The 26,930-nt window shown below is 38.5% G+C and overlaps 1 protein-coding gene across 4 annotated transcripts in view; it reads right to left on the bottom strand.

Moving 5' to 3' along the window:
• Positions 1-19,606, bottom strand: part of ZDHHC21 (zinc finger DHHC-type palmitoyltransferase 21) — a 41,996-nt gene extending 22,390 nt beyond the window's left edge. For 2 of the 4 annotated variants that reach the window (XM_071581117.1, XM_071581120.1), the window contains exons 1-6: positions 19,574-19,600; positions 17,208-17,277; positions 14,444-14,639; positions 13,609-13,707; positions 10,474-10,585; positions 9,366-9,504 (exon numbers count right to left, since the gene is read on the bottom strand). In XM_071581117.1, coding sequence (XP_071437218.1) covers positions 9,366-9,504; positions 10,474-10,585; positions 13,609-13,707; positions 14,444-14,597 — 504 coding nt within the window. In that variant the 5' untranslated portion in view covers positions 14,598-14,639; positions 17,208-17,277; positions 19,574-19,600. Of the gene's footprint in view, positions 1-9,365; positions 9,505-10,473; positions 10,586-13,608; positions 13,708-14,443; positions 14,640-15,531; positions 15,758-17,207; positions 17,278-18,401; positions 18,487-19,573 lie in introns of those variants that run through there. The other 2 variants (XM_071581119.1, XM_071581118.1) reach the window with 2 other exon arrangements.
• Between the last annotated feature and the right edge of the window lie 7,324 nt (positions 19,607-26,930).

Consider the following 26,930-nt stretch of genomic DNA (forward strand, 5'->3'; position numbering starts at 1 on the left):
GTAGGGATATAGTGGATAAGCTGCACTGGAAAGTCTGTTCTCACCCAGCAGAAAATATGAAACGTGTTAAGAGAGACTTAGAGAATGTCTTCAAGGATAAAACACCTCATTTTTATCACAGGAAAATACCTGTACATTGCAGTTACATTAGGTGTACTGTGAGTTTACACACCATCTTATCCTGGGATGATCCTTGGATAAGTAAATTTTAAGTAAAAATTTACTTAAAATTCTAAATTTTTAAGTTACAATTACGTTCTCAAGGCTGTCTGTTGAATACACACATCTGTTTTTCCACTTAGAAATATTTGATCACAGCAGGAAAATATTAAAACCTTTCAAGTAAACTTTAAATTACAACCAGAACATAAAAATAAACTGAATGAAAAGAAAACAACAAAAAACCAAAAAGCTGAAACCACAACACTGCTTTTGAACTTTCCTTATTTACATTCAATGAGTAGGATTTAAGGAGGAGCAATTCTTAGATACTGGCTTTTAATTAAATGGAGAGCAGTTAAAACAAATTATGTTTAGCAAAAAAAATCTGGGTTTTCATTTCTACTATTTCCATTAAAGTTCAAACTATAAACCCAGCAGAAAAAGCTTTATTGCCTAGTAAAGCCTGCAAATAAAGAAAAAATTTAATGAACAAGTAGAAAACACTAGTTTAATCAGCTAAAACAACAAGCAATCCCCAAATGTCTTTTCTGAAAGATTGTGATAGTGCATCCCCTCTCTCCCTCCCACGTTAATATTGCCCTTTCTTCCTGCTGTAAAAAAATATATTCTTCATTTTCATTTTTTGAACCCTTCTTACTTATTTAATGAGCTAATTTAAATTAAATAAACTCAAAATAAAATCAATCATACTAATCTTATTTCCCTTTCCATTAGCCCATGAAAGCTTTAAAGAAAAGTAAGGTTAGTCACAACTTCTACTAGCAGTTCATATCCACATAGGTAAGCTGTTTAATCATATATGTTTTGATGTATTCAAAGTCAACTTCACAGAAAACAACAAAATGTAAGAGAAGAGTGCCAACAGTGAAGTTACGTTCTGGGTCTGACATCACACTCTCACATTAGCACTCCCTGCGACTTTCTTAATTTAGAAGACTTGTCTCTCTTGAGCATCACCTTCATCATGAAAAAGACAGATCACCCAACACTTAACAATGGAAAGTCTTAGCTTAAATAAGTGGTTGCATTTTCATCTGACCCTTCTAACGCTTGTTAAACCTAGAGGTACAGAAAACAAAAGACGTTTCATACTGAAGGTCACAGAATCCTAGAATGACCTGGGCTGGAATGGACTTTAAAGATCATCCAGTCCCAACACCTCTGCTCTGAGTAGGACACCTTTCACTAGAGTAGCTTGCTCAGAGCTCCATCAAACCTGGCCTTAAACACTTCCATGGACAGGACATCTGGAAATTCCCTGGGCAACCTGCTTTAGTGTCTCCTTATCCTCTGAATAAAGAATTTCTTCCTAATATCCAGTCTAAACCTACGCTTTTTCAGTTTGAACCCATTCCCCCTTGTGCCACTACATGCTCTTGTAAATAGTCCCTCTCCATAGTTTTTTGGCGGTTTCATTCAGGTAATGGAAGGCTTCAAGTAGATTACCCCAAAAACTTCTCTTTTCCAGGCTTTAAAAACCCAATCCACAGAATCAAAGAATTGTTATGGTTGGAAGGGACCTCTGGGCTTGCATTGGAACGTGTCCAGGTGGGTTTTGAATGCTTCAAAGAGGAAGACTCCAGAACCTTCCTGGGCAGCCTGTTCCACTGCTCTGCCACCTTCAATGTAAAATTCTTCCTTCAGGGGGAACTTGTTGGGTTTTAGCTTATGGTCATTGCTCCTTGTCCTGTCACTGGACACCAGTGAAAAGAGTCTGGCACCACCCTCTTGACACTTTAAGATATTTATTGATGGGATTCCCTTTCAGTCTTCTTCTCTCTAAACAGGCTCAGCTCCCACAGTCTCTCTTCATTACAGAGAGGATGTTAAGGGAGACAGTAGTAAAAGCCTTGCTGAAGTCAACGTAGACAACATTCACTGCTCTTGCCTCATCATCCATCCTGCCGTGCCATCACAGAAGGCTATCAGATTGGTCAGGCATGATTTCTCCTTGGTGAATCCGTGCTGAGTACTCCTGATGACCCTCTTATCTTTTATATGCTTGGTGATGATGTCCCGAATGATCTGTCTCATCATCTTTCCAGGCACTGCGGTGAGACTGACTGACCAGTAGCTTCCCAAATCATCTTCTTGCCCTTTTTGAAAATAGGAGTAACACTGGCTTTTCTCTAATCATCAGACAACTCTCTTTTCTCCACAATTTTTGAAAGATAATACAGTGACTTAACAACAACATCTGCCAGCTCCCTCAGCACCCATGGGTGCATCACATCAGGGCCCATGGATTTACGGGTGTTAAGTTTCCCTAGAGGATCTCTAACCCAACCTCCTAGGACCAAGGGGAAGTATTCCTTTCTCTAGCCTTCCTCTCTTACCACCACTAAAGACTAGGATTCCTGAGGGATGGCCTGAACAGTAAAGACTGAGGCAAGGAAGGGATTCAGTAATTACAGCTTCTCTGTGTATTCTGTCACCAGGACACTTGTCTGATGCAGCAGCAGTCACACATTTTCCTTAATCTTCCTTTCGCTGCTGACATACTTGTAGAAGCCCTTCTTATTGTCCTTGATAGACCTCAACAGACTTAATTCCATGGGGCCTTGATCTTCCTTGTCACATCCCTGCATACCCTGCTAATGTTCCTATAGTCCTCTCATATGCCTTCTTTTTCCACATCCCATAAATTTCTTTCTTTCATTTGAGATTTGTTAGAAGCTTCCTGCTTATCCATGCAGGTCTCCTGTCAGTTTGGTTCATTTCTTGTTCATAGGGATATACTGATCTTGAGTTTGGAGAAAGCGATGCTGAGTGTTCCTATGCCACTCAGACATGCACTCCCCCCAGGCTGCTGCTTGTTCTAAAGGTTTTTAAGTTCTATTTAGCTGCTACTTCTATCCATCCAGTCAAACTTGCAAGGATTCTGAGCTACCCATAAAAATGGTTTGAGATGTGTATGATAGAAACTTATCACAAAATAAATGTAGGTCTATAGGATTATGCTGAGGAATGAATTACAAACCACAAGATCTGGTATCTTTATCTTAACAGGCAATATCAAAACATGCTACAGAAAGCAAGTCTCTCTGACAGATTAACACAAGCCTTCCTCAACCCCATAGCAGAACACATGCTGTGTCTTCTTTCGTGAGCATCAACCGTAATGGATGATCCCTACGATGAACACTACCACAGACTGGAACAGCAGATATTACAGCCTTATCCTATCATACAGGAGAGAAGTCAAAACCAATGATGGTCCAGTTCAAGATCACACTCAACTGTACAATCACTGCTTCCAAATTTAGCTTTCTTCTTTATCCTGCTAACAATAACAGCATCAAAATAAAAAAGCACAAATGCATGTAACAGGTCTCTGCCATTTGCAGTACAGTGTTGATATTTATAAGTGTTTATAGTATTCCTTTAGAAAAAGCACACTGTACTGAGGACAGAGTTTTCAGCAGGAAACAGAAGACCACTGTACCTGTTCCAGAAGGAACAAAGTGAAAAAACAGTTTCATAATTTTTCAATTACAATGGGAGATTCATTTACTCAATATTTATTCTTTATTATGTATCACAGAAAAATTAATATACCATCAAAATATATTAAGATTCCTCATCTTTCTTTTGGGGAACAATACTTCATGTAATATATGTTAACCTCCTTGTCTACTCTCAGTTACAAATACCTGGGATGTCTGTCCCAGTCTGGTGATAAAGTCAGTTTAACAACTTGGCTATCATAAAAACTGTAGAATACAGAACAAAGCCAAGTTGTCAGATTCCAGAAAGCAAACCAAAAAATACAGACTGCGGATATTGTAGGAAGAAAGAGGAAGAAGAGGCCCAACGGGGAAAATTAACCTATGTCAATACAAAAAAAAGAAAATTAATTCACAGAATATAAGCTGAATTCTAATAAGTCCCTTTTTATTATTAATAATGACTGACGTTTATGTAAAGCACTTTTTTACTCTGGATTATTTCAGGTCTACTAGATGAGTAATTGTCCAGTCTGATTTATGACTGACTTGGTTTAAAGCAAAAATGGGGATAGCACTCTGATTTCAAAAATTATTGTCCATTTAGAGTCTAATATCATTGAATCATTTCAATAATTCTAAAATAATTTCATACTAGAATAGATTTTAAGGCCATACAATATTTACAGAAAAATTATAGTACAATACATTAAGTTTTAACAAAACGTTATCCTCTCAGTCTTTCCTATCTTTTCTCTAGAGACCATGTATTTACTTTCCAGACTTAATTCAATATTCACATACTCTCCTTATAACTATACTGTAGGAGAGCCGAGTTGGCTTGGTTGTGCAAAACAGCGAGAAAAAAAAATTATATTTTCTTTGTTTTTTAAATTCTCAAATCCTGGACATCATTTCATGATTCTAAGAGGAAAAGTTTCCTTTAGATTCTCTTTACAATATAAATGGACTTTGGATAGCATATATTTTCAGATTTTAATTAATATTAGTTAATGCATAAAATTGAAATAAATATTAATGCAAGAAATCTTTTCACAAAGTCTAACAAATACTTCCTAGCCCCTACTACTTGGAATTGGGTCCCAGACAGAGCAGGCTGATATTCCAGCAATGCATCCTCCACGTTCTTTCCTCTGTCCCCTACCAATAAGGCTCAGAACACTGTTATTTTCAGAATAAACAACAGATAACTGCAGAAATGGAAAGAAAATAAAACAACGAAAGGGCTTAGTTTTTTGTACATCAGAGTTTTTTGCTATGACAATCATTCTAGCAGTATTTCTAGCAAATAAAATTTATCAGCAGAATTTCTTTCACCTGCAAGATTAAGAGCCTTCTATAAACCAGGTAAAATATGCTGCCAGAGAATCAACTTTTGCTTCTATTTGATCAGCTGTGTCTAGAATCTGTGCCAACACAGCCATGGAACGAGTAACTATTTTAGTTATAAGAAGACTAGTATTTATTCTTATCTGGCTATTCACAAGATTGAATACTTCCTAAAAAATAAGGCCAGGCTTCCTGACTTTGATAATTTTTAACCAAGACACAAAATTAAAAATGCTCCCGTGTTAGGCTCTGAAAACAACAAAAACTTGCAGAGGAACGAATACACTGTTTTATTCAACCTATGTATTTTCCTTCTACTATGATCCCACATAGACAATTTGCCTACAATCTCCTTAATTTCTAGCAGGAATTGCACTCCTCCTGCTGGACAAACAGATGCAACAACCACAGTCCATCTGTCAGGCGTGTATCAATTACAAGAGCCAAGAATGTTATAAAGCAAGTTTCTGCAGTAAGAGTTGAAGCTAAAAGATCGAATCTGTATAGAAACAGCTTCCTCCACTACCTTTAAAATTATCGCCCTTACCTCAGTATACTTAATTTTTTTCTAGACCCCTTAAAAATAAAAGCACAAGTTTTAATTCAGAAGGATGCACTAACATGCTGACCACATTTTCATAATACATTAATCAGTACTGTAATAAAATTATATTTCACAACAGCACTAAAAGCAGTTTTAATTCTACAGCTTCTATGTTATGTACTATTTTATATCCAAAGAATAAAATAAGATAATGCACACCACCAAAAAATTCATAAGTATTTTTAATGAACAAGAATAAACTTATTCCGGATTACTATTTAGAAAAAAAATCATCCCGTTCTTTGAATCTGTGCTAAACACTAGCCACTGTCAATTCAGAAAATACAAGCTCTTGGTTATAGCCAAAATTTCAACAAAGAACAGTGCTTTTGTGAAACACTCTCTGGAACATTGCGGTACTTCAGCTTTAATTGATATACAAAGATGAAAAGAATCTTGCAGGATGCTTGCCTAAAAACCTAACTAATAGTAAGACAATCTTCTCACTGATCCTGCTCATTCGATGTCAAAATTACAGAGTTCTGACAAATTATTCTGGGGCATGAAGTTATGTGGCACTACATCCTCAGCAACACTAAAAAATCAGCTTCATGGAGCTCTAATGTCATCTTCCAGGCAGATATATAGACTAGGCACAACAAATTATGCCTAATTTTCTGTACTTCAATGTGTACCTCCCAATCTTGCAGCTGAAAAACTGAGAAAGTTAAATACTATTCAGTGTAACACTGTACTTAACAAAGGTCTGAACAGACCAGACCTGCTGTGTCTACTGTTTTTTGTATATTGTGTAAATATATTTATCTCTCGGGGGCACAGAATACTGTATACTGTAATGCAGATCCAGTTCTTAAAAGGAAGAGTAATATTTGACATGTTCACATATGCAAATTGATAAAACCAAAAACCCACAGTTAAAACTAAGCAAAAATAAACAGAACATAATATTCAATTTCTTTCATGACTCTCTGTAAACTTAGGCAGCCAAACACAGGAACCTGATCCACTATTCAGGAAAGCACATTAAAATAGACTAAAATAATTGTTGCACATGTATTCTACCTCCTAACCTGTCACCTGTCAAAGGGCAGATATTAAAAGTAGGCTTCTCTCCACAAGACTTCAAATTAATCCAGTTGTATCAGTGAGAACAAGTTTTAGACAACCTAATTTTTTTAACTGTCATCATTAATAACTATTATTACCTCTTTAGAAGCTGTACAAGGTCTGAAGTAAATATGATTTCTCTTTCCCTCTCTTGCACAGACCACTGCCAAGCAAAACATTTAGTTACCTTTCATAGGACTTTCAAAAAGCAAAGCTACCAGACAGACCTTGAGTTTGTTACCTGAACACAGTGTAATTACTGCAGTGACTCAGACCATTCAGACAACTCTCACAACAAAAAGGAAATACTCTACCATGATATGACATTATTAGAAACTTACAGGTCTTTCTCAGTGTCTATGGAAAGATGCTCCAAGCAGATAGCAAATGCTTCTCTGTTCCGTATTTCTTAAATAATTTAAATGGAAATATTGATATACATGGAAAAAAAAAAACTAAATTCCTTTAGAATTGAAGACTTTTTAAGAACTATTTACAAAAATCCTCAACTTTGGTACATTCCATATTAAAAAATGTTGATATCTATGAACTTGCCTATAGCACTTTTCTCAGTTTTGCTTTATCCAAGGAGTACAGTCTTTCTACATTTTCAGCTGTCCTTTGAAAAATCATCTTCACATACACTTGGGATGGTAACATCACATCCACTTCAAACTGATACAGGGGCAAATAAGAAGCTTGGAAGGCTACGCCCCATTCTTTTGAAGGAGTAGAATTTTTCATGAAGTTTAATATTCTTATATCATTTAGGATACAAAACTATAGAACAAACTGTATTTGTTCAAACTGAAAATGAAAAATGGCACCTGCCTTATCCACAACAAGAGGCCAGTCTCCATCAGCCTTGAAAGATGACTGTGACATCACCAGCAGAGGGTATGCAGAGGGTATGCACTGCAGGACTTGGAAAAAATCTCAACAGAATTTAGAGCACACTGCCAATATCTGAGATGATCTTAGTCTCTTCACTTAAAACATCTGGAATGTTATCTAATTTTGAACATGTTTTAAATTTCTTTACTAGGTTTTTTCTTTAGTGAAGGTGAGACCCTGAATTATTATACTGGATCAGGACAGCTCGGGTGTGGGGGGAGGGAGAAGTCGAATCTCATGGAGGTGAGGTCATGCCTTGTCCACATGACAGCCCCTCAAAACTTAACAGGCAACCCCAGAGCAGCTACCAGTCAATGGCAGTCCAGGAGCACACTCTGGAGCCGCTAACCCAAACTTATACTGGCTGACAGTGAGAGCACCACCACTCACCTGCCCTGGAGCCCCAGAGTGGCCAGTGGGCTGGAAATCCTGCCTAGGAGGGGTGATCAACAGGGCCAAGGCAGATAAAACCAAAGACACATGAACTCCACATGTTTGAACCCACTATTTCTAAACATGTAGCTGGACCTGCACTGGATCTAGGAATGGTAGTTATATCTCTCCTTTTATATCTCTTTCTTTTCTTCTTCTTCTCATCTCCTTTCTTAAATACTTTGGATACACTGGTTTTCACTGGGTTGTATGAATTAGCTTGTGTTAAGTCAATGCTCTGTGGAATGCTTTGTTTGGGTTGTATGTTACCCTTTAAACTTTTGCCAAGTAGTCTTATTTTTTCTAACATTTACCAGTAAAATACCTCCAGAGAAAATGTGTGCAGGTTTTCTCCTTTGCACTTTCTCTTAAGGTGTTGAAAGAACCAAGGGCTCTTACAATGTGGAAGGCAGACACTGTTGGAGCCTTGTATATTTTTAAAGTCAAACTCCCTTGGTGAGCTCTTAGCTCTGGTGCTGGGATCTTACATGTTCTTGTATTTGTTATAGTCCAGTAAAAATAAACAGTCCATTTCAGATTTTAGGTAGAAGTTTTTATGCTTCTTTATAAGAAAGATTTCATAACATTTTCTTCAAAAAAAAGAGTACTAGTTTTGTTTTTCTGGCACTTTCAAGCATTGAGAAACTTTCAAGCAAACTTCTTAAATATTCTGAACAGATAAGAGACATAAATGAGCACCAGACAGAGAGACTTTACAACTTAACTTTCAAAATGGAATAAATTCCATAATTTTTTACTTGATTCCAATCTGTAAGTCCATTTTCTCTGTTTGTGTGTTCAACTGCCTTTTACTGATGATGAGATGTGAAAATATGATGATTGTTTATATATAGTCCAAGTGAAAAAAAACAAAATAAATTCTCCCTTAACCCACATAACCTTCTCAAAACAACACAAAATACTGCTTCAAGACCAATGTACATTTTCCTCCTTGCAGAATAATCTTATGTTTTTCTCATTTTCTTCTGGCAATATCAGCATTTTTAAACAGAGTATTAGGATAGATATATACTCTGCACAAATTTACTTTGGAGAAGGTAAGAGGAAATTTGAACACACCTAAAGGAGTTACCTTGCTTATTCCCAGTACTCATAAACACTTCTAAAGAAACTTAACTGGTTCTGGCCTCCTTTCCAAGATTTCGGAGAAAACTAACGTGTTTTTAACACACAGAAATCATACACCATTTCAGAAAAACATTTTGCCACTTACCATAAATCAGTTTGCTTACTTGATAACATGTATCTAGTTGAAGTCTCTTCACTGTCAACAATTGAGCCAGCAGAAATGTGTGCTAACCAGGTACCAAATGAATGTATGGCAATACTAGCTATTTACTGTCTTTGTAGAGAAGGCAGATTCTTACCCAGTTTTCTTTTTTCAGAGGCAAAAAGTAGTAGTAATGGCAGAAATCAAGTATCAGCGTATAGGAACTAAGGATCTGAGTGTAGAAACACAGTTGTAAAAACAGCCAGTGATTATCTTCACCAACACAATTATTAATCCTGCAGAGAAATAAAGTGTGTATATATAAAGACAGAAGCACAAATACTTTCACACTGAAGTTATAATACTATGAATAAGAGACTTTGAGTACTTTTGGAGCAAACGTTACAAACTACTGGATCCCTTGCACTGCCACTTAAAGTGCAGATTGCACTACTAAGATCACTGCTTAGAACAGGAGACACATTTCTCTCTACTTTTATACAGCATAGATACTCTTGAAATTTTGAGTAATACTCAAGTAGTAAAACTGTTTTCTTAAAGTCTGCAAAATTGCACAGTAATATGTATTATCTTCTGCTACTCAACACATTTCACTGTCTGTGAACTAGGTAGAGCCCAAAAACTGCAAACAAGTGGTTTGAAATAAATGTGATCACAGGTTATCCCAATGATAAGTAAATAAGACTTAGGAAAGAGCTAAAAGAAGACAAAACAGGTATACCTATTCAGAAACTGCTTCTGCAGGAGTAAAGAAATCACAGGATTCTAGCTATATTAAGTATAAGATTAAAAACTCTGAAGTCTAGGTATAGTCTGCTTCACAGAAGTTACATAGATACAATTTTATACCAGCATCAGCACAGACATCATTACCAACCTAGGCCAGGATGACAGAAGCACTATACTGGCACTATTCTCTAAAGTGGCGATTGCCAAATAACGTAGCCTGAAAAATAGTTAAATCAACATAGAGCGATCCTGATGTCAATTCTGTCCTCTGAAGTTTGTCACTGTTGTCTTAGTGAAAATCAGAACTACTTACAGAAATGTTTATTTACACTTACTCTCAGATTTAACTGGTAGACATAAGAAATATCAAAGCTGTTACTTCCCTGCTCTAAATGTCTAAATGATTAAGCGCTATGAGGAAAGAAATTTGACAAATGAGTGGCAGTCAAGAGTACAACTTCAAAATTTTTCAGTAAAACAATAATAAATTGTTATAACAAATGTTCTGGTTTTACCATGGACAGTGGTGATCCATCCTTCTCACACAATGGCCACAACGACTGCAATGGTGTGAACGTTTTGGTCTCATCAAGTTGCATTTATTACATAATTCCCAATAATCTCTTTCTAGGTGAAAATGTAAAGACATGTTAGTGAGATTTAAACTCAGTATTGTGTGCTCATAATAAATCTGTATGCTTTTGATTCTACTTTTAAAAAATCTTACTATGATCTGAAAAGGATAAGCTGCATATAAAAAACTTTTTCTTACTGTGACCTTAATTAGACTGGAAGATATTACTACTACTCTGTGCCAATTTCCCTCTCCAAAATCCTCTCTCTTCCTGTATATTTCTACAAAGCAATTATTACAGCACAAAAGCTGTGACTCAAACAAGCAAGACTGTAACTCCGTTATTCTCTTCCACTTCTACTGTGAAAAAACCTGCCAGACAACCTTGATACAATCTCCCTGCCATTCCAAAATCTCCTGAGAAAATACTGCTACTGCCTGCTAAACAAAACACTATACACAATAAATACTTCAGAAGCATCTTCAGTCGCAGAGCATTTTAAGATGTGCATCTCACCACATGCAATTTTACACATACTGCAATCAAAAACCAAGTAGAGGATAGGCTTGTATTTACAAATATATACTATTATTAAAGGGCCAATATGCGATTCTTTAAAAGCTAATACCCGGAGAGATACCGAGTAGCAGAAAGTACCAAGAGCCACTGTTGCTTAGCCTAGCTATCGTTTATCTCAAATTGCACCATCCAAATTAGAGGAATTCTTTGAAAATGAAAATTCAAATTATATGTTCAGAAATTTCATCTTCATATGGGAAACAGAAATTTCATCTTCATATGGGAAAAAATTTCCATCAACACTGTGATAATTCCAGTCACAAAAGCATATATATTCTGTCTTTAGGGAAAATAAGTGGGTGACTGTGAAACTTAAATACTTTGACTGGTTGTTTCTACCTAAATAAACTTTTTTTGATGCACAGAAATTTCTTAAACACAGAGGTTAAAAAAAAAAAAAGAAAAAAGGTTATTTTTTACAGTAGGACATTCTGAATTTTTGTATCTTAAAACATTGCCCATAAAGTCAACAAACTTCAGTGGAGAGATAGGACTTCACACAACAAACCTATGAGATTCACAGTGAAGACATTTTATTACACATAGCGCACAGTTTATATATGGTTAGAACTACAGCTTATTGGCTAAAAAGAGTTACACAACACCACTCTAGAAACTTCAGTTGGTTAGAACCCATTATCTCACAAGTCCAATGTTTTGGAGAACTTATCCTAGATGTTTTCAAGAACCTCTCCAGTGTGCTGTGAGAAACCTGAGGAGCTCCCATGTGTAGCTAACTCCTTCGAGCAGCTGTGACTTGTTTATTCTTAGCTGCCTTCAGTCTCACAGGGTCCTCTATAGATCTGAATTACTCACTTGTGATTTTACCGTACCAACAGCCCATACGTAAACAAAATAAAGTTAAATTTAGCACTTCTGAGCCACATCCAAGCAGGACTAATCTGGCCTTTCTTGCTTCAAAATGACATTTGAACTCTGGAAGGAAGGAAGTCCAGTATCCGAGATCATTAAAGTAGCAATAATGACAGATGAAAACTGATTTACAATCTGTTCCCATAAATACGGTGCCACAAAGGTGTGATTCAATGATATGGTAGCTACTAGAGTTCAGAAGCAGTGCAACTGAATTTTAATAGAATTTATACTATGCAAAAATATATCCTCCTGTCAACCTAGAGAATACCAGAGACCTGAAGTGCTACTTCCAAAAGTAAAAAATCCCTGGTGTAACACCCACTTTCAAAAGTACAAAATCCCTTTTGTAACACCCACCAAATCAAAAAATTCTTGTCACCATCTAGCCTAAATGTTCCATCTTCAGAAATATCTATGAAGTATCATTGCTGTATGGACTGAATGGAGCATGCAGAGGTTAAAGAGTTATTCAAAGGGATACATTAAATTAGAAAGACAAATTTGTGCACAAAGGGCATTTGTACTGGTCCTGGTATTCTGCAGGTAAATGAACATTCTGATATAAATTTAACTGTCTGTAAATGTACTGAGTGTCTTCATTCTCCAGCTAAGGTTGCAAAATCCATGTTGCTCTTCCTACAGCAAGAACTCTGCAGGGCCCAAGTCTGGGACGCCTTATGTTTTACTGGAACAAAGGATTAGTTGCCAGGAGCAGAAAGACCACTGGCATGACATTTTCTGCAATTAGACAACTGAATCTGAGGGAGATACACTTCTTCCTGTTATCAGCTGCCCACTTCCTGCACATGATAACTTCAGAGCTGAGGTTAAAAAGATCATGTTTCCAAACATATCATTCTGGATTTTCAAAAATATCGGAAAGAGAGAGAGCAATGTTTTACTTCTGGCATCCACCACCTGGAAAGACAAGGCTGTTTACCAGCCCTACTCCATTCTAAACTGCTCTGTGAAAGCTCTATGCATTAGATAACCACCCTAATAGCATCAAACACTTCAGAAAAATATTGTCTTTCTCTGTAGAGAATCACTGTTTTTGAATTTTCTCCAGTTTCTGGAGCATTGGATACCATACAGAAATTGCGGGATAAATTCACAAGAACAGAAGAAAACTGCAGTGTTAAGTTGATGCTGTAAAGAAATGCAATGTAATTAGCACCATTTGGTTAAAAGTCCATACAAATATAAGCTGCTTCAAAAAAAAAGAGCTAAAATACACACAGATAAAATCCAGCCGATTACTACCTTCCACCACCACTTCCAATGTCTCATGATATAGTAACTATCTCTACACATTTTGTAATAACAAGTTAGAAATAGATGCAATATGTTTGAAAGCCTAGAATGCAAAAAAAAATTCCTTTTGTGGAAAAACTTCCTAGCAGAAGATCCTACATAACTGAACTTCTGCTGAAATACAACTTTTGAAAAAGAAACTTTGAGTGTACATAAAGGAAATGCTAGGAATTTGCCATTTACATACTAACTTTAATGAGCAGAGATAGCTCATAGCTTCCATCACATCTCACAAGGCAAATTTCTAATTTTTTTGAGGATATTACAGTAACTTTTATTCAATTAAATAAAAACATATTAATGTACCTGTAGTTGGTATCTTTGGATTTTCAGGTAGCTTTCCTGGATCTGCTACTGAGGCTCTAAGTAATGAACCTATACAAAACAATGAGCAGAAGTAATAACCTAAAAAAGAAATAAATAAGCTTTGTTAGTCTTTTTCATGTGTACAAACTATCTACTATACGTAACAGCAAAAATATAGATACTTCCAGTTGGAAATTACTCAGCCTTGTCATTCAGTTCTAGATACATTTTTGGTACTATACAGTCTACAACACTAAGTATTCCTCAGTCTTAAAAAGTGAGAGGAAAAGGTAGCAGTGAACAGTTCTTATAGTACCAGCCATAGTGGCCATACTACTGTTTTAAGAAGTTACTTCAACTATCAAATAACCACTAATCATTCTACACCTCAAAGCTTCCTGTGGAAGGATATTCCCAGTAGTGCATCTTTACTTTAAAGTTGGCTCCAGACATAATTCAAAGCCTTCTCTCCAGTAAAACCTAATAGCATCACTCATATGAGCTGATCCATCCAGTGATGTATGAAAAAACTAACAAAATTCAGTTTTTTACCACTCATCATCAGCATTACCACCCCAAATTCTGACAAGCACTAAGAAATGTGGACCTGAATCTTGTCAACAAGTTCTAGGTATAGGATCTGAAAGCCAGTTTCCACACAAAGATGTTCTACCATAACGTCTCAGCTTCTCAGAACACAAAAATGTAGGATACATTCCAGTAGTCTTACCCTTTATCTTTCACCTAATTTTTTATTTTCTGACATTTATGTTAAGTAGTGCCCAGAGACACTATTTTTACTAGTAGAGAAAACAGCTATGTTAAAATGACTTACACAAAACTGCTACAACTGAAATATTTCCCTCTTCATAGTGAGGTAAAAGGATGACCTTTGGAATGAAGATTGTATTGTACAGCCAGATGAAGATGATTAGACCCATGCAGCACCAACCCTGAGGGTCAACCACAAAGTGAATCCGTTTGCTCATTGAACATAAACAGGTATCACAACCCAGGAAGAAAAGATACTCCTAAAGAGATAAAGAAAATATTTAAAAGAAAAAACTAGAGTAAATTAACTAGTACAGTTCAACTTACAGGGTTCAACAGATATTCAAATAAGGAAGAAAAGAATCTGTCAGGTGTTGATTTAAGGAATAAAAACTTACAGATAATTCACATACACTTCAAATACCAGGTAGTGAAACAACTTATGATTTCATTAATTAGATGTATCTCACTAAAAAGTAACATTTATCATCAAGATGCAAGTAAGACAATTACCTGGGGAAAACTATTGAGTAATAGGTAAAGCAAGCAACTGTCAGCCAGGTGGCAGTAGCATAGGATATAAATATTAAAGAAAAGTCTTCCATCAAAATTAAAAGGCTGGAAAGCAAACAAGAAATACGGGCAATAACTTATGTTATACAAAGATTCATCCCACCTACCTATTATAGTCTTCCCCCTGTATTTCAGGATTGTTTTTAAAAAGTTTTATGCTAAAATAGTCAAAAGATTCCCAAGGAATTTTCTTTTTCCTAGTTTAAAAACCTCCTTCATGACATTTATAGCAAACCCAAAGGAACCACTACCCCAACATTTGTCACACAGATCATTAAGTATCACACAATATTAAGTTTTCTAATAATCATACTTAAAATACTGAGATTTCCATTCTTACAGTTTTGTAAGCTGTGTTCTTTTTTGTTTTAGACTGAAGAAAGCCCAATAAGTCCACAGCATGAATTTCTGAGCTTCATAAACTGATCTCCACAAAAACACAGCACTAAGTCCTAATCACTGTTCAGCAGAACCTTCAAGGGAAGGATTACTGTTTTATTGTAATGTTACCTTCATATTCATATCTTAATATCGCAACACACACATTTATCCAAATCTACTCTACTAATCATTAGTTACCCTGATTTCTGTGCGTCAGGAAACTTGTCCATTTCAGATGGATTTCTTTCCATTCCTTTCAGCTTCTGCTTGTTACATTGAAATTTGATTCATCAGTCAGACATCACTGTTTCCAGGGGCTTTGCTTACTTGTTTCATGTTTGACTGCTCTCAATTGTATTCACAATTTCTCTGCTTAATATTATTCCCAAGATTCATTGATGTCTTTTCTTCTTTTTCAAGATCTCTAATCAAAATTAGAGCCAAACAAGCTGTCAGTTTCCCACACTTCTCCTTTGTACTATTTATCATAACCCTTTGTTCACCATCCTCTAGTGCCAACAGTGTTCCCATTGAAGTATATAGAAAGCACAGTGTCTTTTTACCCTAAAAATATACCAAAATTCTAACACTTGTTTTTAAAACCATGTTGTATACTAAATACAGCTATTGTAGTGTTAAAATTGTTTCTAAGTTCATGATAATCATAAAACCTATTTAGGCCTATATTTACTATTTTAATACATAGCATACTTGCACCACAGGCTGTTATATACATGGTATTAATACACTACACACATATGCAGTCCCTCGGCATAAAATGATGGAGTATTATATTGAACCTTCCTGTTCTTAATGTGTCTCTTGTAAGCTAGTTTTGGCTAAGGTTTAAAACACAAAAGCATTTTATATTCTTCTAAGTGTGCACTGATGAAGGATATGCCTCATCAAGCAGAGAAGATTTGGAAATGAGCAGACTGTACATCAGGATTCCTAAAAGGACCTGATTCCCTCCAAGTTCCTGAAGCTACAGGAACCCCAATGCAGCAAGGAGAAGCAGACAGAGCCTCAGCTTATCAGGCTGAACATGGAGTGCAGCAAAATCTGGGAGCCTGTCAGCTCAAGCACCAGGAGGGCAATTCCTGCTCCGCCTCCAGTTCTGATTCAGAGTAGGTTCTGAGCCCTGGCAGCAAATATGGACAGGAAGTTCTGTTCAAGGAAGCCTCTGAGCTGTCTCTGCCTGAGTCCTGTAGCAGTATGGGAAGAATGGGATTAAGGAACAGTCGTGGGACAAAGACACCCCTGCCAGCCCAACCTATCACCTGGCAAGGTCTGCTGCTTGTCAGGCACCTGGGTACTGGATACCACGGAGAGGCTTTTACTGATGCTGGTACTAGTCTGGCCCTCAGATTATTACCTTCAGCTGTTCTTCCATATGGGCACCATGGAAATAGCATGGGGAGACCAGGAGCATACTACATGACTACAAGGCTCACAGGGTGCTGAACAACACCTGGTAGGTAAGCAGTGTCTCATTCATCCTGCTGGTGGAAGGGGAGAACTTGAGGAGGAGCAGACAGATCCTGCAGATGAAGGAGTGGCTATGCAAATTGTGTCAAAGGCTAGGACTCAGCTATTATATCCACAGGACCTTCTATGAGGATCAAGAACTGAGAGGGAAGGGGTGCAGGATCCACATGAAATTATGTGGGGTAACAGCATCTTTGCCCAGAGGCTGGTCAATCTGCTAAAGGAGGGTTTAAATTACCAGAGAAGAAGATGGTGACCTCTGAATGAGCTCTGAAAGAAGTGGTGGTTACGGTTTGCAAGCAAAGGATGCAGGATGATGTGGACAATAGAGATCTTATAATCAACCAAACAGGTGAAGTGGGGCCACATCAAATGTGTGTACATACCTGATACAGGAACACCAGTTGCGTGCACTGGGATAGGGTTAGGAAAGCCAAGGTCCACCGGGAGTTGAATCTGGTGAAGGATATAAAGGTCAAAGAGAGTCTTTTATAGGTACACAAGCAGCATAAGCAATCTTCCCCTAGAGGGGAAACATCAGCCTCCTGCTGAAATTGTCAAAATGATACAAAAAGGTCAAAGCGCCTTCTTCACCTTGCTCTTAACAGTTTAACACCTGCTTTCTGGAAGTCCAGATGCCTGAAACCAGAAGGATGAAAGAGTAGAGGATGAAAGACTTAACATTGAGTAAGAGTGTCCTAGTTCAGCAGTCAGGAACAGTTTATCACCATGTGGGTGTGATAAAAGCTGTGTATTCTACACCCACTATGTAATTTCTTATGAACTGTTAACAATGGACCATGACTGAGTTTTTCCTACACAATTAAGAATTGTTCTTGACTTTCCAAAAACTAGTTCTATTACAGGATGCCTGGACAGTGTTTTTCCTAACTCTTTTCTTTCTGTCCAATTCAATTAATGGTAACACAAACTCAGTTTTGTGTTCACTACTATCACCTGCAATACAACTCCTCATGTGACATCCACATGACCACAGAATGAGTCATGCAGGCAGAAGGTAAATTCCAAGAAATGAGGTTTTAGGCTAACCAGAAATGATAACGTGAAGCATAAAATGTTTTGATGGACTTATTTAAATGCAAACTTTAAAAAAAGTAAACAAATTTGCATCAATTGTACCAAAACATACTTAGAAAATTGTGTTTCATAAATAAACCTAACATAAGCGGTACTCAATTTCTCACTCTACGAAGCATGACAGTCAGCTCTGCTGACACCCTGCTCCTTGCACCTTCATGGGTGTTGCACTGATAAATAACTAAAAACTATGTCTCACTTTAGTCCTTCCTGGACGTGGCTTTGGAAGAAAAGACTTCTGCAACCTGACTTGCAGAACTTAATTTTCCCAAATCCCTAAACAAGTCAAGAATGACACTGATCAGTAATTTATTGTACTGCTCACTGTGAAACAAACTTTAAAGACTCCATGCAAACTCAACAATACTATGCTCTATCATACATACTTCTAGAGTGGAAAAAAAGACCACTTTCTAAAAAGGCTGTACACTAAGCAAGTCAGACAGAAAAAGGAACAGAGAGTAGAAACACAAGAGATATACCTGATAGCCAAGGCAAGGCCTTATCAGTCAACAGCCTCCATTAATTTATGGATCCAGCTGCAGTTTTAGACTAGTGACTTTCCAGACATCTTAAGAATTCCTCCCAGAAATTACTGATACAAAACTAAAAATACACTTCAACAGGAAAAAACGAAAAGTGGATTTGAACTAATCAACAAAATTGCTTTCAACTAGATTTTAAAGAAGTCATGTTATATTAACAAATGTCAGAATTGAATTAACATTATGTCTTTTGCAGCTCCTCCATTTAACAAAACTGGTATCTGAATAACCAGAAATAATAAGCAAGATCATATTTTTGCCCTGACAAAACCCCATGACCACATACATGCAATGGATGGTTGTTAGTAAAGCCCTTGGCACCACAGTTTGGTGGCGTGGACAGGTTGGTTAAGGTCGGCAACACATCCCCACCCAGTTATTATTCCTTGATAGGATCTACCAAAGCACACCTGTAAACATTTGCTGCATTCACAAAAAATGTTACACAGGCTTGAACACAGACGTGGCTTAATATTCATGCAGACACACCGTATTCCCGTGATCACAACTCCATGAAAACTATGTTTGCCTGCTGCTGACCAAAGAGTTACTTGTAGACAGGTAATATATTATTTAAGCACATCACTGTTTGTATCATCAGCCTGAGAGGAACGAAGACCTACAATTTCATTTTACTGAATTATTAGAGCTGGCAAATGAAAGTGTGAAACCCAGCAAAGGCAAGGTCATTGCATTTCCTTGTTGCCGTGCTGCTGGAGCGTACGGCCAGCCAATGCCACACGCCGCTCCTATAACCAGATCGGCAGCAGCAAACACCCTGCTCATCATTTGTGGCACCACCAGCACTCTGGGAGCTGCCTGAAAGCGAAACACCGTTTCCTTAATTCACAGCTGGGGAGATACTCCAGTCTGCCAAGGGCTTCTCTCCCCAGCTCTGCACACACCCACCCGCACGCCTGAGCCGAGATGCAGGGATGGCGGCGCAGGGCACGCGAGCAGGAAGCCCAGCCCCAGTCGCCCGCCTCCGCACGCAGGCACCCCGGGGGCCGCCCCGCTCTCCGTGCCCCTAGCACGGTCCCCCCTGCCCAGGGCCGCCCCTCCGGCCGGGCCGCCCCCGCCCCCCGCCCCGGGCACCGGCCCGAACCAACCGTGCCCTTCCGCCGCTCCACCCGCGCAGGCGCGCTCGCACCGCCTGGCGGGGCGGGTCCCGCTCCCGGCAGGAACGGGGACGGGGACGGGGACGGGGACGGGGACGGGGACAGGGCGGGCGGCGCTGCGCGGCGCGCACCGGCTGCCCTGCACGGCGGGGAATTCGAGGGCGCGGTCACGGCGAGGTTCCGCACCTCGTCTCCTGCGCGGGTGAAAACAGCCGCGCTTGCAGGTTCGGTGTCCCCTGCCCGGTGGGAAACCCGTGTGCCCGGTCTGCCTCTGGCCCACCAGCCGCTTTACCCAGGGCTGGAGATCGCTGTCACAGGCCCATTCCCGGCACAGATTTTGGCCGTCATGAGCCCTTCTGTCTTCTCCGTCTCTGCAGCGTCCCTTAGCAATCCCTGACAGAGCACTAGTGCCGCGGACACGGCCTCTGCATTGGTCTCCGGGCTGCTGAGAGCATCTGGCTCCCTGACAGCTGCACCAGCGAGTCTTCGTAGTATGGAGCTGTGCGAACCTAATAATCTTATACTAGCTTTGTTAAAAGATACTTGTTTTACCTTACCTACTGCGTAATGGTGGTTAAGTCAGCATAACAAAGGCTGCAGCTCATTCCAAGGAGGAGAACAGCCCCCCCACCCCCACCCTCCCCACCTTTAAGATAAGGACTTTTTGTTTCTTGGAATCTTAAAGCCATCCATGAAAAAGAAGGTGCCCCTGGACTACCAAAATAACACAGGTTCCCTGTTCTTTCAATATCTCTGAAAAAAACTCCTATTACCTGTTGTCATAGGTAACTGTAGCAAGACGAACTCCAGGAAACCTAAAGCAAGAATCAGATGGGCAGTGGCACCGTAGATTTATAGTTGTTTCTCAGCACAAGAGCTGTAGTGTTTTATGTAATGAGTGATAAAATCGTATTGTATCTGAGTGTATGAAAGGTATAGTAATCATTTGTAAAACACATTCAGTGTGCCCTGATTTGAATAGGACAATTCATGCCCATGAATTAGTATCTGTATTAATTCATATACTTTGCATCCTGGCCTTTCTTCCATCAGCACAGACCAGCTGCAACATTTTCAGGACATGTAAGTCTCCTGCTATGCTCTGTCCCTTGCTCACACAGGTTCCTTACAGAAGGTCACAGAAGCCAATCGTTGTTTTAAAGAGGTAATTCAGACCCATGAGGGATTAGCTGTGGCTAAGAGCAACAGACAGCTTGTAATGGACAGAATTTCAGTGTTCCCAGCTGGTAATCATGCCTTGAGCACCCATTGCTGATGCACATATATGATCTTTTGGCTACCTAAAGGTATCCCCATCTGTCTGAGTGGCATAGTTCCCACTGTAAATTAATGGGCTCTTGCCCTGGAGCATTTTTCCTTCATGATGATAGATGAAACGATGCACAGTAATACAGTAAACACCAATGCAGAAAACTCATCCTTATTACTAATCATATTCTTCCTAAAATTTAATCATAATAATTATTCTGAAAAGACAGAACCCAAAAAGTCAGTTTAGTGTTTAGGTGGTTTTCAAGCTTTTGACAAGATTTACAGGCCTTGCCATGATTTCAATGTTCACAGTCTTCCGTTATACAATTGTTAACTTTTCAACCTAAAGTCACTCTGAGCTGAAAATAGATATTAGTAGCAGAAACTGTACTAAAGGAGAAGGAAGCATGTTCCATCTAAACCAGAAGAGAGCACTTCCTCCAAACAACCTACAGATGTCCCTATGAGCAGGTAACACTGAAAATAGTAGAAATATTAATTGGACTATTAAAAACAAAAGGAAAGGAATAACTGGAAAAGTTGTTGTAATGAAAAACAGCCTCTGGCTCAATTCCATGACAAAATTCATATATGAATTTATGTCTATATGTAAAACACATACTAAGCTGTGAAAACTTTTAACTGATTTGAAGACTACATGTTGATGGGGAAAAAAACACACAGTCAAGCAGTTTGAAGAAAGCCATATACTTGGCAAGTAAAATGGAAATACAAGCAAAGAAGGATAGTACAATCAATGAAGGTTTCTTGTACAATGACAGAGAAACAGTCAGGAATGTCATCTGCTGTTTGAATACCAGGTATTTACATTTATGAAGTGGTACACTGATAATGGCCAGTCATTACACCTGTCAGACCAGTTGTATTTTTCTCTTCTCTACTCATGGATGTGCAGATTAAACATGAGTTGTGGAACAAGGGCAGTGGTTTATTCTGGCTCAGTCATCAGCACAGCAGTCTCCATTTTTTAATGCTTCTTTTGAGGAAGCACAGTGCAGGAAAAAAAGCAAGGAGTTGTATGCTGGACTTCCCAATTGAAGAGGATCAGACTACAGATATTACCTGGCACTTTTGACAGAATATCAAATCCAGGCAGATAATGAGTCTTGGTGGTGAACTATCTGAGTGAAAAACATACCTGGGGGAAATACTAACTTTGCATAATATGAACTTTACATAAAATCCAATAAGGATGTATTACACAAAGATTATTAAAAGTCTGCAAAATTATTCAGATTCTTCAGTGTTGAATATTGTACAATAGCATAGAATTCCTCTTGGAGTTTTTGATGTCTGTGTTGTATTGGTGCTGCTGTTTATAAATTACCACAGAAGCCACCAGCTGTCACCATATGAATTTTATTGGCACTCTGGAAATATTAAATCAGCATGCTAAAATCAAGCCATGTGCAGTAACAGCTGATGCTCTGTTAAGGAGAGCACGTGCAAGAGAGAGGTGTGCACTCTGATGCCCATGATTCTCATGGCTTACAAGCCCCTTGCCTCTTGACACTGTTTTCCAGAATTCATTTTGAGCCCAGTTGGGCCCCTTAATCAATGTGCATTGTATGTTCACAGATATCTCCTGAGCTGAGACATCAGCCTTCTCCCAGTACTTAGCTGCCTGGGTCCTTCTAAATTGTGTGATTTGTTACTACCACTTCTTTCTTGCAGCACCATGGTGTTGTTCACTTCCTTGTAAGCCTTGATGACATACACAGAAAACACTTGTTAACTCTGGAATGGTAGCAAAATTCTTCATGTCGTGGAGATTCATGTTGTGAAGACAGAACTCTGTGTCATTGACACAGCATGCTGAAACAAAACTTGTCCTGGCCCAGAAGTTTTGTCAGCTCCAGTGTGACATACTGAGGATAAGGTAGTAGATGTTAAAGGAAAATGTGTCTTTTTGCTTTTCAAGTTGAAGTACATTTTGGTGGTGCCATAGAGCCCAAGACACTGTAAACTGTAAGGATAATCTTGTTATCAATGTGAACAATTAACAATTTAACAACATTCTTGCAACAAGGCCAACTACAGAGTCTAATCCATATTCTTTCTTACCTGAGCAGGGGAAGTGTGCACAGCTGCTAGGGAATGATTTCAGGGGAGCTGACGTTGGTTGCTATATACTAGATATTCAAAGAGTTAGGTTTAGCACAACAGCAAATGCAAAATCTTTGTAATTCACTATTAGTGTTTCCTCTTTCCTGGCAAAAAGCCTGATGGAGGACCTGAAGTAGCCCTAACTCCACACTTCTTCCCATGCACCAGTCCTGCACAGTACACACCTGTGAGTGCATCCTAGACATGATGTGATTATGCAGCTTATAGACTTGCATAGAGCTTCCACCTGAGTAGGGAATCTTGTTTTGCTATTGCAGCAAGGAGCTGGTACATTTAGAAGAAAACACTGCAGGAGATTTCACTATCTGTCAGGAAAAGCTAGTCAGCTGAGAGCCGTGGCCTTAGCTGTGAACATTTCAGAGGTGGTGAACAAAGTACTAAGCACAGGATGAAGTACTGAGTGCATTTTCAGAGACTTTTCCCCCGGGGTTGTGCAGCTGTGCAGAAGTCAGTAAGTTTGATGTAAGTGTGGTGTTTGATGTATTTTCATGCATTAAAGCTGGTTGCATTAAATCCACATTTAAGGGAATAGCCTGTACTGAAGATTTATTTTGCTTAAGTAATAGGAAAAAAACCAACACTCCAATTATTTTCTAGGTAAAGCATACCCCTTTGGAAAACAAACAATTGGTCAAATAAAAGTTCAGAAGTGTAGAAACTTTACTTGGAATTGATCTGAATTTTCAGAGAGCTCTGCAACTATGGCTTAGTCTTGTTCTGTAATACAGGTTTACACATGAAATTCTCTGAAATAGGTCACAATATCAGGACTAGAGTGTAAGCATAGTTACACTGTAAAAGTGGAAAAGCTTTCATTACAGAAAACATACAACCTCTGAGCAGACATAACTAAATTAAAGTCATGCAGGTTTGTTGCTATAATGGTGTTACTACTGGAAGCATCCATATAGTGATCATATGGATCACACCCCATACCTTTCTGATGCACAGCATCCTGCTTGGAGAGGCCATTGCTGTGCTGAGAGAGCAAAATCCTGTTAGCCCCTGGGTACAATGTATTCCTAATATGGAATTTTTAAAGGCTGAGAAGTCTGATCCAATTAACACATTGATTGATTTTGCAGAACACTATGCTAATTACATGCAACCAGTCGTTGCTGGGTTAATTAAACATGCATCCAAAAAACCTACAGCACTAATCTAATTAGCAATTACTACAGCTGTCATTACCTCTCTTCACCTCCTTTTAAGCTGTGCAAATTCACACTAAGAATCTGGTCCTGCAAACACCTTATATGAATAGCTTTCTTTGACTGCAATAGTCCACCAGCACACAGAAGGAACTTTAAAAGTAGGCTGAATACTTTGCAGTCCACAATAGAGTTTCAGTTCTCACATCCTCATGTGCAAAACGCACAGTTTATCAGGCAGTGTTGTCAAAATTACAAGTCTGTAAGATTTTTCTTTACAACTGACCTGTGAACTTACTGGGAGTGTATGCAGGTCCTACCTTCAAGTGATTCTCTGCAAGTATCAAACCTTGTAAAAAAACACGTACAAATCAAAAACGTGCTTGCATGTCAGAAAAAAAAAAAAGAAAATGCAGACAAGCATTCTTCAAACATTCTGATATATTCACACAGCTTTAAAATATGGATCTAACATTCTGAGTAAAACATCTCAGAATACCTGGCTTTTTCATATTAAAAAATAAATTTGACAATAAAGAGAAAAAAGTTGAGAACTTTAATGTTTCGCATGTTTTTCTTTGGCTTGATTAAAAATGAGCACTAATAATCACACACAATACAGGGATCACAGAATCACAGAATAAGCCGAGTTGGAAGGCACCCACAAGAATCTTTGAGTCCAATGCTTAGACCTGCACAGGACCATCCTCAAGAGTCACACCATGTGCCTGAGAGTATCATCCAAATACTTCTTGAACTATGTAATGTTTGGTGCTGTGACCACTTCCCTCAGGAACCTGTTCAATGCCCAGCCACCCTCTGGGTAAAGAACCATTTTTTAATGTCCAGCCCAAACCTCCCCTGCACAACTTCAGGCCATTCCCTCAGATCATCTCACTGGTCAGCACAAAGAAGAGATCAGTGCCTGCCCCTCCTCTCTCCCTTGTAAGGAAGTTGTAACTGCAGTGAGGTCTCCCCTCACCCTCCTCTTCTCCAGGCTGAACAGACCAAATGTCCTCAGCTGCTCCTCATACGGCTTCCCCTCAAGGCCCTTCACCATCTTTGTTGCCCTCCTTTGGACTGTCTAATAGCTTTATATCTTTCTTATATTATGGTGATCAAAACTGCAGATCTTGACAGAGTTACTTGGAATGACATCATGTTTCTTGCCATAACTTATAAACAGCTACATGTAGGCTTCACATCAATCCTTCATGTAAAAGGATAAAGAGAAGACTTTTTTCAGTTTTAGTATGCATATTTTATTTTTTAAAAACATGTTTATTTATAATGAAGGGTGACTACATACAGTTTATTCACTGCAGGTGACCTGCAGAAGCAAACAGCTTCAGTTTCAGCATCAGAATATCATTCAGATGCAATTTTTAGTAAATACTCAACATGGGCCTTACACTCCAAAGCCGTGCTGCATATATTTTTTAACAGAACATCAAGACACTTCTGATTCCATTGCAGTTCAAATACAGAGAATCATTTAGTCAACCCTTGAATTGACCAGCTAAATCAATAGTGATTTCCAATACCCATCAAAAGAGCTGTGACACTTTAACAACAGTGGCCCAGATCTGAGAGTTTGGCAATATCAGTGGAGCAGATTCCCAGAGGACTGAATTTAGAATTAGTCTGAACTCAGAATTAGGCTGAACTCCGGTTGCTGGAAGCTGATCTCTTCCTGGTGTGCCAGGTCAGCAAGAGAAATACAGGGAGAAGCAGCTGGAGAGAGCAGGAAAACCAGCAGCCACTGGTGCTGCATTGCCTAGCAGTAGACTCGGACCCTTCCTAGCAGAGTTCTCTCAGTTGTTCCTGTGAAGCTATGCAGGTATTGCCATGAAGATAGTCACTCTGCAGATTTTCTGTCACAGAAATGCCTTTCCTGGTTTAGTTTAAATGTTGTGAACTTTACTTAAACTTTATCTTGGATTCACTTCAGTGTTAAAATTCATCAAACTGGAAAATCTACATTGTCTTTCCACAGTGAATTTAAGTAATAGTAATAACAACAATAATACATTCATCTATGACTTGTTTTCTTTGAGAGTCTAGCAATTTTTATATTTTTTTCCTTGTACTGTGTAACATTTGCAGTTTAAAAAAATGTGCAGAGCAAATGCGGGCATGTAGGAAGATAGCAAGTAGTTTCTATGGCAAAACATCCTTTGCAACCACTACCTATTGGTGTAAATTCTGACATATATTATTTTTCAGTGGGAACTGAATTCCAGGTGGGAGCAATCAGAATGACATTTACTAGTCACAGCTTTCTATATGTCTTATGTCCATTTATGTTTTACACTCTCCAGCCATTAATCTTGACGTAGCAGTAGACCTATTTGTGCAGGAAAGAGATACAGTCTCAGCTTTGTTGCAAATACAGCTGTGTTGGCAGTCTGCTAGCAAAGGCAATGTAAACCAGTCAGTACATTTGGGTTTTGCACAGTTAAATCATGTTAGTTCTTCAGTCATTTTTTGCTAGCATCCTAGAAACAGTGATAGGAACGGTGGAAGAATTTTAAAAGTTTTCCCTTGTTAAAGCAAGACCTTTACTCGTAAACCCACTAATCTCATTTCCACTTCTTTAATAGCTGCAAGGAAACATCTGTTGCATTTTAGGTAAAGTTATTCTTGGAAAAGAGAAGTTCATGTAGAAAACCTGTATTTTTAATATTGTTGTGTCCTAGAATGATGACAGCTTTACTTGTTTTGGTTTTTTTCGTTGGCAAATTCTGATGATCAAGTAAAGAGGTGTTTTGCACTAC

This window comes from Pithys albifrons, chromosome Z, assembly GCF_047495875.1.
Source record: "Pithys albifrons albifrons isolate INPA30051 chromosome Z, PitAlb_v1, whole genome shotgun sequence".
NCBI classification, from domain to species: domain Eukaryota; kingdom Metazoa; phylum Chordata; class Aves; order Passeriformes; family Thamnophilidae; genus Pithys; species Pithys albifrons.